General features: G+C 43.2%; 1 protein-coding gene across 3 annotated transcripts in view; it reads left to right on the top strand.

Annotated features, from left to right (window-relative positions):
- Positions 1-16,552, top strand: part of RASGRF2 (Ras protein specific guanine nucleotide releasing factor 2) — a 266,197-nt gene that overhangs the window by 167,815 nt on the left and 81,830 nt on the right. For all 3 annotated transcript variants that reach the window (XM_047729966.1, XM_047729964.1, XM_047729965.1), the window contains exon 17: positions 2,882-2,971. In XM_047729966.1, the coding sequence (XP_047585922.1) occupies positions 2,882-2,971 (90 nt within the window). The remainder of the gene's footprint in view (positions 1-2,881; positions 2,972-16,552) is intronic.

A 16,552-nucleotide genomic window follows, 5' to 3' on the forward strand; every position in this document is an offset into this window, starting at 1 on the left:
TTCATCCCAAAGCAACAGAATACACATTCTCCTCTAGTGCACACGAAACATTCTCCAGAATAGATCACATCCTGGGTCACAAATCATTGGGTACCAAAAGAATGGGATTATTCCCTGCATATTTTCAGACCACAATGCTTTGGAACTAGAACTCAGCCACAAGAGGAAATTTGGAAAGAACTCAAATACCCGGAGACTAAAGAGCATCCTACTAAAGAATGCATGGATCAACCAGGAAATTAAAGAAGAATTTGAAAAATTCACAGAAACAAATGAAAATGAAAACACAACTGTTCAAAATCTTTCTGACACAGCAAAGGTAATCCTGAGAGGAAAGTATATAGCAATACAAGCCTTTCTCAAGAAATGAGAAAGGTCTCAAATACAGAGCCTAACCCTATACCTAAAGGAGCTGGAGAAAGAACAGCAAAGAAAGCCTAAACCCAGCAGGAGAAGAGAAATAATAAAGATCAGAGCAGAAATCCATGAAATAGAAACCAAAAGAACAGTAGAACAGATCAACAAAACTAGGAGCTGGTTCATTGAAAGAATTAATAAGATTGATAAACCCCTGGCAGAGTTATCAAAAAGAAAAGGGAAAGGACCCAAATTAATAAAATCATGAATGAAAGAGGAAAGATCACAACCAATACCGAAGAAATACAAACAATTACAAGAACATATTATGAGCAACTATTTGCCAGCAAATTAGACAATCTGGAAGAAATGGATGCATTCCTAGGATGAATGAAACAAAATGAAACCAGAGAGGGAGACAAACCATAGAGACTCTTAATCTTAGGAAACAACTGAAGGTTGCTGGAGATAGCTTCGGGGAGGGCTGGGTGGTGACCATTGGAGAAGGTATGTGCTATGGTGAGTGCTGTGAATTGTGTAAGACTGATGAATCACAAACATGTACCCCTGAAACAAAGAATACGGTATATGTTAATTTTAAAAAGAGAAAAAAAAAAATAGAAGGCTCACCTAGATGCATATCAGCCCTTGGAGTGTGGACCAGTTTCAGTCTCCTGATAATCATGGATCCCCCTGACGTGGGGGTGGTTCTGGTAAATGAAAATGGCTAGCAGGACTCCCCTGGCTTGTTACAGGTCTACTGTGGGGTTAGCTAGATCTCTCACTCTTAGAGCTTTGATCAGTCCAGTTTTGCCGACTTCCTTAACCGTTGCCACATGGGGCAGACTCCCTGTTGAGTTCATGGTAACCTGGAACAGTTTTGGGCCAAAGCCCATGAAAGTGAAACTCTACAAAGGCAAGAAATAAATACTGTTCACTTGGTCACTATTATTAGTTCTCTGCTTTATAGTCTTTCCTTATATATTTATATTCATATGTAACATTTTTAAATTTATATAAGCATTATTTGGAAATCCTCATCCTGTTTGTGAATTAAGTCCTTTGTTTCTTCTCTGATGTGACTACACCCCAGAGACATAAGAACATGGGAAGGAAAGTAAAATCTGTGGTAAAACGGAGGATCCAAATGGGGACAGTGTCACACATTTTCTTGCTGTTTAGTTGAAATTTTGCCTGTTCTTCTGTCTACTTGCCACCTTATGCCACAAATATTTAAAGGCTACTGCTAAAGGAGAGGGTAGAGCTTTTCCATGCTTTCTACTTGGGTATATTAAGCAGCTCTTTGCCTTGCCTCATATTTATTTACTTTATTTTTTTTTTAAAGATTTTTTTTTTTTTTAATTTGACAGAGAGCGATCACAAGTAGATGGAGAGGCAGGCAGAGAGAGAGAGGGAAGCAGGATCTCTGCCGAGCAGAGAACCCGATGCGGGACTCGATCCCAGAACCCTGAGATCATGACCTGAGCCGAAGGCAGCAGCTTAACCCACTGAGCCACCCAGGCGCCCTATTTATTTACTTTAAGCATGACTATATCACTTTAGGGGCAAACTAATAAAAACCCTTCAGGTCAGAATCACAGTGAGTTATTTTCACCAGAAGCCTGAATGAGGAAAAAACGAGGTTGCTGATAATCAGCATTATCAGATGCTGTGTGTTAAATGTCCGAGGAGGGAAAGGGGCTGCAAAAGGGTGCTCAGAACATCTTTTGAGTTTAGAATCCATCCGCACTTTAGAGGTGTTTTATGCAGAAAATTCTGTTGGTAATATGACGTAGGAAAATTCTTTTTGATGTAGGAAATTTTTAAAAAACTTTTTTATATTGAGCTACGAATCAGATATCACAGAGTTCACCTTTCTCAAGTGTACAGGCCAGTGGCTTTTATATAGTCACAAGATGGGGCAGCCTCTCACTCCAGAGCATCTTTATTACCCCAAAAAGAAACCCCCTGCCCATTAGCAATCACCCCCTACTCCCATCTCCCCCCAGCCTCTGGAAACCACCATTCTACTTTCTGTCTCTGGGAATTGACCTCTCCTAGACATTTCATATGCATAGACTCACTCATACAATACACGCTTTTCTGTGATTGACTTCTCTCGTGAAGCATCGTGTTTTCACAGGTCATTCATGTTGTAGTAGGTATCGGTCCTTCATTCCTTTTTGTGGCTAAATAGTACTCCCTTGTGTCGATATACCACATCTGGTTTATCCATCCCACGACTGATGGACATTCAGGTGGTTTGTACTTTTTCAATTGTTGTGAATAATGCTGCCAGGGATATTCATGTATTGGTTTTTCCATGGCTCTATTTTCAGTTCCTTTGGGTATACACCTAGAGTGCAATTACTGATGTAAAATCTTGTTATTTTTCTATTAACAAGAACAATACAGGGCGTCTGGCCCAACCCTTCATCCAGTGCAGGAATGAAAATGAGAATTTTCATGACAGAATATTACCCATCTGCCTCACCGTGCCATTTCAATTCTTTTACATAACCAGGACAGACGGCCGACAGCTCCCTCTGCTCTGTTTCGCCGGCATCTGCTTTTGCAATTGCCACGGCGGCTGCAGGCCACGGAAGTCCACCAGGTGAGTAGAGTGGAGCAGCCACGTCCAGACTGACAGGAATGCATACAAGGTCAGCGGCGCTCGCCTGCCGGGATTGGGGAGACACTGCGCAGCTGGCTAAGGAGGCAGACTCCCGACTTCCATTCTAAGTCAGTGTGTTGGACGGTCTTTCATTCATTTATTATTTATTTATGTACTAACTTATTTTAAATGTTGTTATTTGAGTATAGTTGACACCCAATTTTACACTAGTTTCAGGTGTGCAGCCTACTGATTCAGTATCTCTGTACGTTACGCTGTGCTCACCATAGATGAAGCTACCATATTGTTGAGTATATCCCTATGCTTTGCCTTTTATTCCCCCTGACTTATTCATTTCATAAGCAGAAGCCTGGATCTCCCACTCCCCTTTACCGATAGACTGTCTTTTAAGTAAGTGCCTTCAGGTAAGTCTTACACTGGGTGTTGTGTGTGTGGTACTTTCAAGAACTTCTGTGTCACAGAAGGATGTCCTATTTCTCCCATGCTGCTTTGTGGAGTTCTCTAACCTTTTTAGCCAGATTATCAGGAACAAATGTTTCCTTTATAATTGAGTACAATGGTAAAAGCATATGTAAGGTAATGATGGGGAAAGCCTGTGGGGGAAGCAGGATGGAGGGACTCTTGCTTAACAAATCTGTGTATGGTTTAAGCAGCCTTCTTGCTGTGATTGTCTTCACCTAAACTAACCCCATGGGTTCTGATCATCACGCTTTGTAGAACCATGAGTGAGGGTGTATTTTGTTTAGTAGCCATTGTTGACCTACCATAAAAGAGTCCATTTCCAAAGCCTATGAATCTGTATTCAACAATAGTAATTAGTAAGTACTATCTGTTTGAATTCTTTCTAAATTGAAGTAGGAATAAAGAGACATGTTCTAGAATGAACCTGAACTACCACAGTAAATCTATTTTTATCTGAATGGAAATCTTCGCAGATTAACCACATTCTACCTCCAGTATTTTGCCATACATGCTGCATTGGACATGGTCAGGAAAATTGGGGTGTTTTTTTTTGCTCTAACTATTCTCAAAACCTTCTCCCCCAAATTCCCATCAACATAACACAAAACAGCCTATAATGGTAATAGCACTGATGTCTTATCAACCCCATTGACTTCTGTTGTCAACCCCATCCATAATAATGAACATCTCTGTGGTGAAATGACGGTGTCTTCACTATGCTCTCAGCAGGATTGGTTACCAAGTGTGATTTGTTGAGACCCTCTCCTCAGTTTTTTGTCACAAGCTAGTTTCTGGAAAAGGTAAGGTGCAGAGCTTCCTCATAGGTTTTATCATTTAAATATGGTTCATGAGGGAAAAGAGTTTTTAAATGTTAATTCTCCATGAGCCTATTTCTGCATTTGCTGGAGGCTGGGGAGAGGAAGGGTGCTTCTTTTTCATCTGGGATTGCAGCAAAGTTCCGAGGAGCTTTAGAGAATGGCATCTGGCTTTGGCTGGTGCATGCAAAATGAGCCAGAAGACAAAGTGACCAAAACAGCCAAGTCTTCCACACTATTGGAACACTGCCATTTTGGCTGCCTCGCTTCTGACGTCTTCCCTGCTACTTAAGTAGCTTTAGGAGGAAGGCTCCCTTCAGTGAGCTAGCTGAGGAGGGGTGGATGGTGATTGCCCGTAACCAGTGTGGTGAGGGGCAGGGTTACCCCATCCTGAGCAAGCACGCTGCTTCTTTACAGCCGTGCTGCTGGTGTTGCCTGGAATGTGGTCTGGTGCCACATGATTCCACATTAGAAGGGGTTGGGTGTGGCAGTGTCTGTGGCCCTGCTGTAAGGGCGGCGGGTTGCACATGGGTCAGTTGCAGTGGCTAGTGGTGGTAAGAGAGGGGCTTTCTTTTGGAGTGAGGGCCAGCATATTCCTGGGGCTCAGCCACTCTGTGGAGCTGGCCCCCCACAGAGGATTCCTGGAGAACTGGACCTAAGAGCTCAGTACACAGGTGGCTGGGGAAGGTGGACTTGGGGGCAGAAACAGGGAAGTGTGCAGAAGATGATCTGGAATTACTGGCTGGCCAGGGAGAGTAGGACCTCCCCTGGGAAGGGCTAGCTCCCAACAGAAAAGTGTTCAAGGTAAGAGAGGGCTAGATAGTGGCTAACTCCCACACCAGATTCTGTATCTACTTTCTGAACCAGGAATCACTGACCCAGATTCACCTCAGAACCTAGGTGCCAAGGCAAGCAGGAGGGAAGGTTGTGGAAGCAGGTGAACACCTCACACTTACATCACCCTTTGCAGGCCTCCCGTCTGCTTGTAGGGCTGTGATGTGGGCCCACCTGGCAGAGCAGCTCTGCCATGTCTCTGCCCTGGCCGGAAGCAAGGGGGTGCTGGTTGGACCACATGCTGTGCAGATTGGGCTTCCATGTTTCAGGCTTTTTTGTCTCCAGGTTCTATCCTGCTTTAATCCCCTCCCACTTGCCTACTCCCACCCCTACTCCCACCCAAATACACAGGAGTCTGGCAGCTCTGGGTTAGACCTGTCAATTAATGAGTATGTTTTCAAATATTCACTCCAGGCATTTGCATGTTAAGCCATTTTTCGTTAATTATTGCTACTTTATTAAAAGGAATTTCAAATTTAGCAAGAAAGTGGACAGTTTTTTTTGTAAAGACCCCATACAGGTTGCCCCTGCTTGGCCCTGAAGGCGGAGAAAGCTGATTTTATTTGTGGAAGGTGCCCTGGGGATCCACTCCCCGGGGTCTGGGCCTGTCTAATTTCCACACAAACTGGAAAAGCCTGGGTTTTCCGGGACTGCTTTCTTTTAGGACCTAGAGCCCAGCCCTTTCCAAAGATAGGCAAGTCTCTCCTTCTGTATCATGTTCCCCTTGCCTCTGTTGGAGGCTTCATTGTAGATGAAGGAAAGCCTAATTCTGTGGGTATGATTGCAACCCTAAAGCAATCCTTGTTAACTTCACAGTATGAAGATTCACCAGTTAACTTAGTGCCTGCCTTCTGACTGGCAGCCAAGTTACATTGGGCCCACTTACGGTAGGATCCAGAATTTGGAGGCCTAACACTTACACAGTTGTCTCAAGGAAAAGAATACAAAAATCACAAATACAAACCCTCAGGATACCTCCCAGGGCTTCGGCAGAACTGAGAGGCCCTGAAGCTTGAGTGTCATTGGCTTCCTGTTAAATAAGCTTATGAGTCCAGTCCAGATCATTCTTGGAATTGCAGCAGCTGTAGGAAATTTTGTTGGTGGGAGTGGGGGAGTGGGTGGGACCATCATCAGTCAATCAAGCGCCCTTTCCTGTAGTGAGGCTTTAACTCTATACAAGACCAAGATAAAGGACAATTTGCAAGGTCTTGAGTGTCACTGTGCCGGTGGCAGTGTATTTTTAAGCATCTGCTCAAATATAGAAGCTCTGCACCAAAGTAGAATTTAAAATGTGTGCATTTCTGAGGGTTGCTGATGCAGGGAATCTGCAGGTGCAGGTTGGACACAGCTGTGGTATGAATAGAAGTGCACAACCAGGAAGTACACATATCAGGGCACATCGTGGTGCTTACTACACACCTGAAGCTCTAGGGTTAATTATAGACTTTATGAAATGATCTAAAGTGAAATATGGAAGAGTGAGGTGGGTTATTTTTATGAGACTAGAAATCATGGCAATGGAGGTACTACAAGCCACTCTTGATCATCTGTGAGCAGATGGTATGTTTTACCTTTCAATGCAAGACAAGGTAAATTAACAAAATGAGGAATGGTTGAATGTACTTAAGGGAAAGCTCATGGCACAGTCGCAGTTGCTAAGAGAAATAGTGAGTTCTTTACTGGTAATTACTTGGTCCTTGTAAAGTAGGTAATTCATAATCTGTTCTCTTTTCTGTCAAACCACTCAAGGCTGTGTAATCAGTAATAGATCTGAACTTGGTGTGAATTTGGCTTGGGCCAGTTTTTTAAAACCCTGGTACCTGGTCCCTGGTCCCATCCCCAGAGATTCTGACTTGACTGCTCTGGGTACAACGTGGGCATCAGGATTTTTTTAAGTTCCCCAGGAGATTCTAGTGGGGAGGCACGCTGGGGAACTGCTGGACTATGGAGGAGGCCTTTTTGTTTGTTCCTTCTCTGGCTGCAGCATTCCCAGTTTATCTCCCCTGACCTGTCTGGACTACATTATTTTCTCCTTAGATAAGGCAGGAGTGGGAGAGATGCTCTTCCCCTAGCTTGGTAAGGCTTAGACAGTCCTTTTCCCTGGAGAGTAGACCTTCTTTATGGAGAAGGCTCTGAGTGTATTTCACAACGGTGCTCTTCCCCCTTCCCTGCAAGAGCCAGAAGTAGTGTGGGGACCCCCTAAGAAGACAGTCCTCAGCAGTGCCCACGCTAATGCTGGTGCACACGCAGCCTCTAGCATTTGGTCAAAATGACCATTTGGTGTTGCTGCCCCTTCCTGGCTCCAGCAACTTCTGCTCCTGATAAGCAGATATCAGCTGTGTCCCTCCAGATTTGGGGCTGGCCGTTTGTCCTGCAACCTCAATTTTCTGATGTGTCCAAGTCATTGATTTTCAGTTTGTCCACCTTTTACCTGTTATAAAGACAAATATGTCAGCTTCTAAGTTCTTTACACATCAAGAGCTGAAGCTGGAAGTCTCCCTTGAAATTTTTATAGTGATTCTTTTGATTCTCTAGGTCAGTTTGGGGAGAATTGTCAATCTTAATAATATTTGCTCTTTCGGGGCACCTGGGTGGCTCAGTGGGTCAAGCCTCTGCCTTCGGCTCAGGTCATGATCTCAGGGTCCTGAGTTCGAGCCCTGCATCGGGCTTTCTGCAGGAAGCCCTGCTTCCTCCTCCCTCTCTCTCTGCCTGCTTTTTTGCCTACTTGTGATCTCTGTCAAATAAATAAAATCTTTTAAAAAATAATATTTGTTCTTTTAATCTCTGAATGTGGAATGTCTTTTCATGTATTTAGACGTGTGCTCTTCTCAGCAGTGTTCTTCATTTCTCAGCATATAAGTCTTAAAATTGTTTTGTTGCATTTATTCCTAAATATAAATGACAGTATTTTTCTGTTTGTTAGCCACCCCCGCGGCCCCCCCCCAGCTGGAGGTATCCTAGTTTGGGACATATTTTCCATTATTTTTTTTTTCCAAAGTATAAAAAACATTTTTTTTCATTATTTCACCAAAGATAGAAAGTTTTGGGTATAGAATGTGTCTAATTTATATTTTTAAGTAAAACATTATTATCACCATTATTAAAGAAAAATAAAGAGCTTTGGTAAATCAAATTTAAATTAACAGTGATTCCAAGTCATTCATTCATTCATTCATTCATTTATTCCCCAAGTCTTATTTTTAAACACACACACACTCTCTCTCTCTCTCTCTCTGCCTGGAATAAGAATTTTGGAACTGAGAAGTTACATCTTTAACTGTACCAGCCTGCAAAGCCACTAAAATGTTCATGTCCAGTGGTCACTGCATTCTTTTCCTGGGAAGGAGAGCCGCCGTAAGCTAGGTCACATGGAACACCTCCTCTGCTCATCAGATGTCTTGCATAGGCTTTCAAGCAGACCCAGAGCCTTGTTCCAGCTGGCCTGGGCCCCCTCTCTCCTGACCGTGTTGCATTGCCAAGTTCACTTTCTTTGTGCCACCCTCTCCAGGAGACCCTTCTCCTCTATTACTGTCTCTCCTCGGCAAAGGTACAATGTAGTTGATTGTGTCTGTTCATATCTTTGATTCACTCACATTGCTTAATTGCTGCTTGATTGCCTTTCAGTCTCCTCCATTTTAGGGCCAGGCAGGTAACTGAAGGATGGGCTGGAGAGCTGATGCCGTGTGTAAAGGGGGCAGGTGCTACTCAGCTCCCCCTGATTTTATCACGAGGGATTACAGATGAGGGCCGTCAGACCTGTCTCCTTTCTTTCTTTTCTTTTTAAAAGGAAAGCTAGAAAGCTGGATATTTATGTGAAATCTGGCTTCAAATGCTAGCAATGAATCCATACTCCTTAAAAAATACCATCCAGGTCAAACAAAATACTTCTGAGGACCACATTTGGCTGTGAACCGCCAGTGTGGGACCTCACATGTCCTGCAATCACTTACATCTGGAGTTCAGGTTGATACAGATGAGATTTCCGGAGACGGGCTTACATCCTAGCAGTGGACTCCTGATCACCGCAGTGCCCTCCCCCTGTTTCCTTTCAGCAAAGGTTTTCTTTCAGCCAAGCAGTTCTACAGGACGTCCATCTCTTCTCCTCCACTTTACCCCTTTTGCTTTCACTGGGTAGTCTCTTCTGAAAGATCTGGAGGCTGCCTCGTCATCACCCCTTCACTGTGGAGGTAGTAGCAGGGACCATACACTCTGAAGGAAGCATGAGAGCCAGAGTGGTGAAAGGCCTGGCCCTGGTTCTTGCACTTACTGGGAATGAGGTTCACTCAGATCTGTCCACCACCAAGTGCCTGCTCTCTTTGCACCGATGGAACCTCTAATCCGACATCAACTTCAGAAAGAACAAGATCTCGGGAAACTGGAATTACTTAACGTCGTTACTGACGCTTGATGCTATTTTTGTCTGCAACACCCATTTCCTCCCTAGTCTTCCCACCAATAGGTCCACTTGGCATTCACCTGATGGGTACAGCAGCTGGTGACCCCAGGGGGATGAGCCCTGGTGACATCAGTCATCCGTGGGCAGATTCTTACTTGGCTAGCAGTTGGTATTGAGGATCTGTGATTTCTTTCACCGGGCTGCAGAAACGAGGGCCTTGAGTACAGGAATGGTATGATTTGGTCCGAGGAAGCGTTTTTCTCTGTATTGAGAATTGGATTAAATTTTCAGTAGGATATTGGTTACCATGAATTAAGTTAATGTCACATATACCCTGCTGTCTACAGTCTCTTTCAGGATTTGTGAGAACACTCAGCTCTGTTTAAGTAGCTTATCTATTTATTGAGTGAACTTGTAAGAAAGGCACAGAATGTGGGCTTTTTCCAATGTCTGTTTTACAAGGTAAAACTGTAACTTCAGGCAGGAATCACAGATTGATTTTCTGTTTCAAACTCAGAAAGTTAATACTGCGTAGATATATCATCATTGCAGTGATTCTCACTGGGATTTGGATGGGGCGGAATGAGAACAGTCAGGGACTTCTCAAAATGCCGTTATCCCCCTGAGGTTTCTGATCAGCTTCCTCCCAAAGGGAAGTGTTCCAAAACAGAGAGGTGTTACTGATGGAAATGTGCTACAATGTGAATTGTGTGAAAATAGAGATAAGGGTAAGACTCACTGCTCCACTATCAGCCATCATTGGAAAGACTGTGCTCACTTTTTCAGTTTAATTCTCTTATTTCCCAGTGTCCTGTTGCCTGGTAATCAGGACATCAAAGGAAAGAGGCTGTCTATCTAACCCAAACTAGCAACAGTGTTGAGAAGTCCAAGGTTAAAGTGCTGGCTGCATGTAGTGTTTCTCATTTGGGGCTCTCACCATCTTTTAATTTTCCGTGCAATAACCCTTATCTTAGTTCTTACTTCTCTCCCCCTTCCCTGTGTCCTGCTGTCTTTTTTCCTTGGTATGTTCTCATCTCTTGGAGTTCTGCACTATTTCAAGGAGGTATGTCCCAGTGCCAGGACTGGCTGCATTCTTTGTAGAGCCCAGGGCAGTAAGAAATTGCGGGTCCCCTTATTTAAAAAATTTCAAAGAATTTCAAGACAGTGACAGTTGAGCATTAAGTCAAATGTGGGCCCTTCTAAGCTTGGGACACAGTGTAATAAAGGCTGCACACATGAAGCCAGCCCTGCATCTCGCAGCCTTGTCAGGAGTCTGATGGTCTCATAATGCTCAGGTTATGCCCTTCAGTGCATTTCCAGGATTATATCCTGGTTCTGCAGAACTTTTCCATGGTGAGAAAGATGGTAATAGAAAACAATCTCGTTTATCTTGAAGGTGAAAAATCTTAGGCTGGGGGAGACTAATTAGAAAGAGGAGGAAAATAGGGGGTTGCCTGGGTGGTTCAGTCAGTTAAGCAGCTGCCTTCAGCTTAGCTGATTTTAGGTTCCTGGGATCAAGCCCCATCTCTGGCTCCCTGCTCAGTGGAGAGTCTCTTTCTCCCTTTTCTGATGCTTCTCCCCCTGCACACCCTCTCTCTCTTTCTCTCTCTCTCTCAAATAAATAAAATCTTTTAAAAAGAGAGAGAAAAAAATCATCCTGGGACTCCTGCTTCTCTGAAAAGACTACATATTGTAAAATCCTAACATGCTGTATTTTCAACAGTGAACGAACATAAGCTCTGATGAGTCAGAACTAATTTCACTAATGATGACTCCATGATCATAAAAAAAAATCCTCAAAAAAACAATCATCCTCATATAAGACTAAAAAACTTTACAGTTTCCTAGACTTTTTGGGTTTTTGAACTTTTAGAATAAATGCAGTAAGGCAAATAAGCAATAATAGGCATGTCAACACTACAAAAAACTGGATATCATTACTCTGTAAAGTTAAGGGTAGTAAATAGCCCCAAGAATATGTAATGAAAAATGAAATTTCTCTGAATTTTCTACTGGGAGAAATACTCGGTGATACTGTTGTGTTTATGTAACATTGCCTCAGCTCCATGCATTAAACAGGATGAGCTAAGCTTTTAGTCGCAACATTTCTCAAAGTAGTTTATCAAAGATTGAATGTGGTAGTAGAAGTAATCTGTAGTAATGTACTGCTTTTGGGGCATGTAGGTGGCTCAGTCGGTTAAGTGGCTGACTCTTGATTTCAGGTCTCATGATCTCAGGGTTGTGGGATCAAGCCCTGTGGTGGGGGTGGGGGGGGGTCCATGCTCAGTGGGGAATCTGCTTGGAGATTGTCTCCCTCTGTCCCTCCCCAGTCTCTCTCTCTCTCAAATAAATAAATTAATTTAAAAAATTTTAAAGGAAATGAACTGCTTTTGCACAGTGATGTAAGTCAGCACAGGTGAACTGAATCTTAAAGCTTCTAAAGTGTATGGTAAATGAGGAATGGGCTTTTCATCTGCCAGAAATATTCCCTGAGTACACAGGTCCTCCATGTGTCCTTAACTTTATGGAGCCAATTACGTCTGGTTCAGGTTGCTTGTCTTACCAGCATTTGTAACCTGTGGCCTCACAAGTGCTGGGAAGACCTGACGGGCAAACTGACAGCATGTAATTATCCTGTTTTATTGATTGTGAATACATCATAATTGTGGATGGCTTTTGCAGAGGATCTCCCGAAGTGACACCCACATCTTGTAAACCCCTATCTTATGCTGCCCCGTTGGGTATTTCCATGGACAAATTGAGTGGTTGCCCTTATTATCAACGTGACAATAGCAACAACAATAAGGTTATATAATTCTATAGGGTATACTATATACCAAGCACTATTCTGAACTTTACATATGTTGACTGAGATATGAAATAGTTACTAGTATTATATTCTCTTGCCATTAGAGGAAATTGGATACAGAGAGTTAAACAAATTATCTAAGGTCACATCGGTAGTAAGTGACAGCTTTTTTTTTTTTTTAAGATTTTATTTATTTGTTTGACAGAGAGAGAGATCACAAGTAGGCAGAGAGAGAGGCAGAGAGAGAGGAAGGGAAGCAGGCTCCCTGCCTAGCAGAGAGCCCGATGTGGGGCTCGATCCCAGGACCCTGGGATCATGACCTGAGCCGAACGAAGGCAGAGGCTTTAACCCACTGAGCCACCCAGGTGCCCCGTAAGTGACAGCTTTGAATACTGTCACCTAGCTAATGAACAGAGGATGTGCAGGAACTATTACCAGTCCAAACCTCCCACTGGTGTATGTAGCGCGGGGCTGGAACGTCATTCTTTGCGTTTCTGCAATGCTGCCATTTTGTTTGGAGAAAGACATGAACGTTTCTTTTGAATGGTCTGGTGGTTTTAAAAATATGCCTCCAAATGCTTTCATACTCCTTTCTTAAAGAGGTGGAGATTGATTTCCTTTTCTTTTTGTATGGGTAGCAATTAGGAACTTGCTTTTAACAAATAAATTTGAGCAAAAGTGATCGTGTATGACTTTGGCACCTAAGTCATCAAAAGGCGCCCTGGCCTCTGTCTTGGTCAGTCTCTCGGATCACTTGTTCTGGGGGAAACAAGCTTCCGTGTCATGAGGAGAGGGCCATGAGGCTAAGAAGAAACTAGAAAGTAGGCCTCTGGCCAACAGACTCATGGGTAAGCTCAGATATGGATTTTCCAGCTCTAGTCGAGCCTTCAGATGACTGTAACCCTAGTGGGCCTCTGGGTGCAACATCATGAGAAACCATGAGCCAGAGTCACCCTACTGACCCACTTCCAAAACCTTGTCCTGAAGAAGCTACACGACTGGAAATATGTTTGGAGTCTCTAAGTTGTTGGGTAATTTGTTGTGCAACGATAGATAACTACTACTGGTAGTATCATGGTAGCCAATAAATCTTTAGCCAAATTATTCATAATCAAGTGGAGTTTTAGGAGCGTAGTTACATTTTGGAAAGAGAGACATGTCTGGACTCTTTCGTGTGGGACAGAGCACCCTGGGCATATTCCCTACCAAATATTTTGAAGTTGGGGACTGTATCTAAAATTAACATGTAGCTTAAATCTACCTTATATTTCAAGATCTCTAAAACAGTCTTTCTCTTCTCCCTTCACCTATAGTGCTCTGAATTGAATAGACTGATTTTTCAGCTGTTTGAGAGCTGAGAGCAGTTTGATTTTAACAACTGTTGCTTAGCAATAGGAGCGAACTTAATGGCTCTTCTGCAAACTGAGAGGAGCCTCCCTGTGTAGCTATTGTCTGTCTGGAATGCTGAATTTAAAATTTTAATGATCATTTTAAGATGAAATTGAAGCTGGCCTTTGTGACACATTACACTTACCTTGGCATCTCAGCTACCCAGGGAATTATACTGTCCCAGTTTGAGGCCCCTCTGTGGGAGAGCTGGTCTCTCGGAATTATGGGGCATTTAGAAGTCTAAGACAAAGCTCTGAAAAAGCTAGCAAATTCCTCACTGGTAGGTGGTTTGTGTTCCCTATGTACTAACTGGACCTTGATTCTGGACCAAAAACATGGCTCTTGAAATGCTGTGACTAGAAACTGGACTATTGATATTAAGGAAGGGACACTGCAGGGGTGGGGTTTCCAGACAAATTTTGGGGAGGAGGAGAGGGTGGGAGTTCTAGTTGCCATGTTTTTACCACCCAGCCCTGATGGGAAAGGCTGCAGGAAATGTCAGCGGCTTTGAATTTTTAAACCAAAGGTCTAAATCCAATTGTTCATCACAAAGGTTGGTATCAAGAAGGCTTAAAAGCATTCTTTCCCAGGCTTTGGATTAAATGATGCACAAGTTTATTTGATTTTGTTTCATCTTCCATTAGTTCTAGAGGTCTTTGTGTTGTACGCCTAGTGCCATATCAGGTAATACGGAAAGATAAAAATGAAATATGAGGCATTGCCTCGTAAGAACTGACATAGGAGGGACGCCTGGGTGGCTCAGTGGGTTAAGCCTCTGCCTTCGGCTCAGGTCATGATCTCAGGGTCCTGGGATCGAGCCCCACATCGGGCTCTCTGCTCAGCAGGGAGCCTGCTTCCTCCTGTCTCTCTCTCTGCCTGCCTCTCTGCCTGCTTGTGGTCTCTCTCTCTCCGTCAAATACATACATACATACATACATAAAAGAACTGACATAGGAATTGACAAAACCAGTTGAGGAGATGAGCTGAACAGGCATAAAGTAAGTCTCAAGTGATCAAGATGGAAACGACAGGCTACTGATAATAACCAGTGTAATTATTGGCCCTGTTATAAAACTCTGGACTTGAAAATGTCACATTAGTAAAATAACAAGGCTTCAGTGCATGACCCTGAAAGAAAAGGTTAATATAGTTTGAAAGTATTTCATGCACCCTTCTAATTAGTCAGCTTTCCCTGAAAATAGTGTTGTTGTTTTAACTCTCAGATGTTTTCCTCTGGATCTGCATTATTCTTTTTGGGTGCACACTCCCTGGTGTGTGTGGTGTGTGATAGTCTTAGGAATTAGCTGGTGTTGGATTAAGCAGAGGCAGCTTCTGTCATATTGGACTAAATTAATATTGCCATGATTTCTGCACAGGTAGCATAATGAGAAGTGCTGAAAGACTTATACTGAAGCAAACGATATTTCAGTGCCTTCAAAAATCAGGAGCCGGGGCGCCTGGGTGGCTCAGTGGGTTAAAGCCTCTGCCTTCAGCTCAGGTCATGATCCCAGGGTCCTGGGATCCAGCTCCACATTGGGCTCTCTGCTCGGCAGGGAGCCTGCTTCCCTCTCTCTTTCTGCCTTCCTCTCTGCCTGCTTGTGATCTCTGTCTGTCAAATAAATAAATAAAATCTTAAAAAAAAAAAATCAGGAGCCGTAAACCTACAGAAAACTCCAAATAGACTAGTTGAAATAGAGTAAAACAGTAGTATTGTGATGTGGTGTGATGTATGTATGTGTGTGTATGTGTGTTTTAAATAAATGTAACAAATAGTCATGGTGGGGCTAACTATCTCCTTCTTCAGATATTATTGGATCACCAGCTGTAAAAACCCTGACGGTAGATGTTCCAATATGTTTTAGCATCTGAGTGGCAGCATTGCAGGTGTTACCTCCCTATAAGCCTCCTCCTCTTTACAGTCTTTTCTTTGTCTTGCTTCTCATTTTTCAAGATCCTGTACATGATTCAGAATTAATTCAGAACAGTAGTGGAGCATCTTCGTCGGAATAAACCTTCATCAGACAAATACTGTTATGCCACCAGAGTCCGTTTTCTCAAATCCTGTGGATTGTGCCTTAAAACAAACCACAGTCTGCGAGAGCCTTAAAGAGAAGGTTTATCGGTCAGGGCAGTGAAGAATGAGTCCAAAGGGTCAGGAGTGAAAAGTAGTCAAGAGAGTGGATTTTGTCAAATAAACCTATGTCTAGGTTCTGCTGATTGTCCAGCTGTGTGATCTAGGACAGGCTCTCTGAGTCTCTCTCTCTCTCTTTTTTCTTTTTTCATTTTAAAGTGAAGGATTTATGATTTTATCTTCCTCACATAGTTGTCAGGATGCCAAGATGGCCCACAGCAGTTCTCAGCTCAGCATTTGGGACCCTTAGTGCTCCGTGAATATTTCCTGCTGTTACTACTGGATGTTTCATCCATGTGATTTATAAAGTTCTTGAGAACAGGGATGGCTGTGTTTACCATCAGAGCTCCAGACTCAGTCGTCATAACAGACCAGTGTTGAACTGAAGTGAATGCATTCGTCAGGCATCCACTTATTCACACTGTCTCTTCCTGCCTTATTGCACAAATGTGGCATATGTGTGGTACACACACACACACACACACACACACATGCACACTACACCCCCTACTTACTGTTACATTGGCAAGAATTAGTAAGCTGACTGCAAAAGATGCTAGTTGTTTCTCATCCCAGAGTCATCCAATGAAAGGAGTGTTGTTTCTGGGCACAGTCAAGGGAACTAGAAAGAACTGTGTTAAATGAATCTATGGTATATAGTGGTATTTGCCACAGTAGGTTCTTGTGTATAATGACAGGTAATTGGGGACAAGAGGTGAAAAGT

The sequence above is a fragment of the Lutra lutra genome, chromosome 5 (genome assembly GCF_902655055.1).
Source record: "Lutra lutra chromosome 5, mLutLut1.2, whole genome shotgun sequence".
In the NCBI taxonomy this organism is placed as follows: Eukaryota; Metazoa; Chordata; class Mammalia; order Carnivora; family Mustelidae; genus Lutra; species Lutra lutra.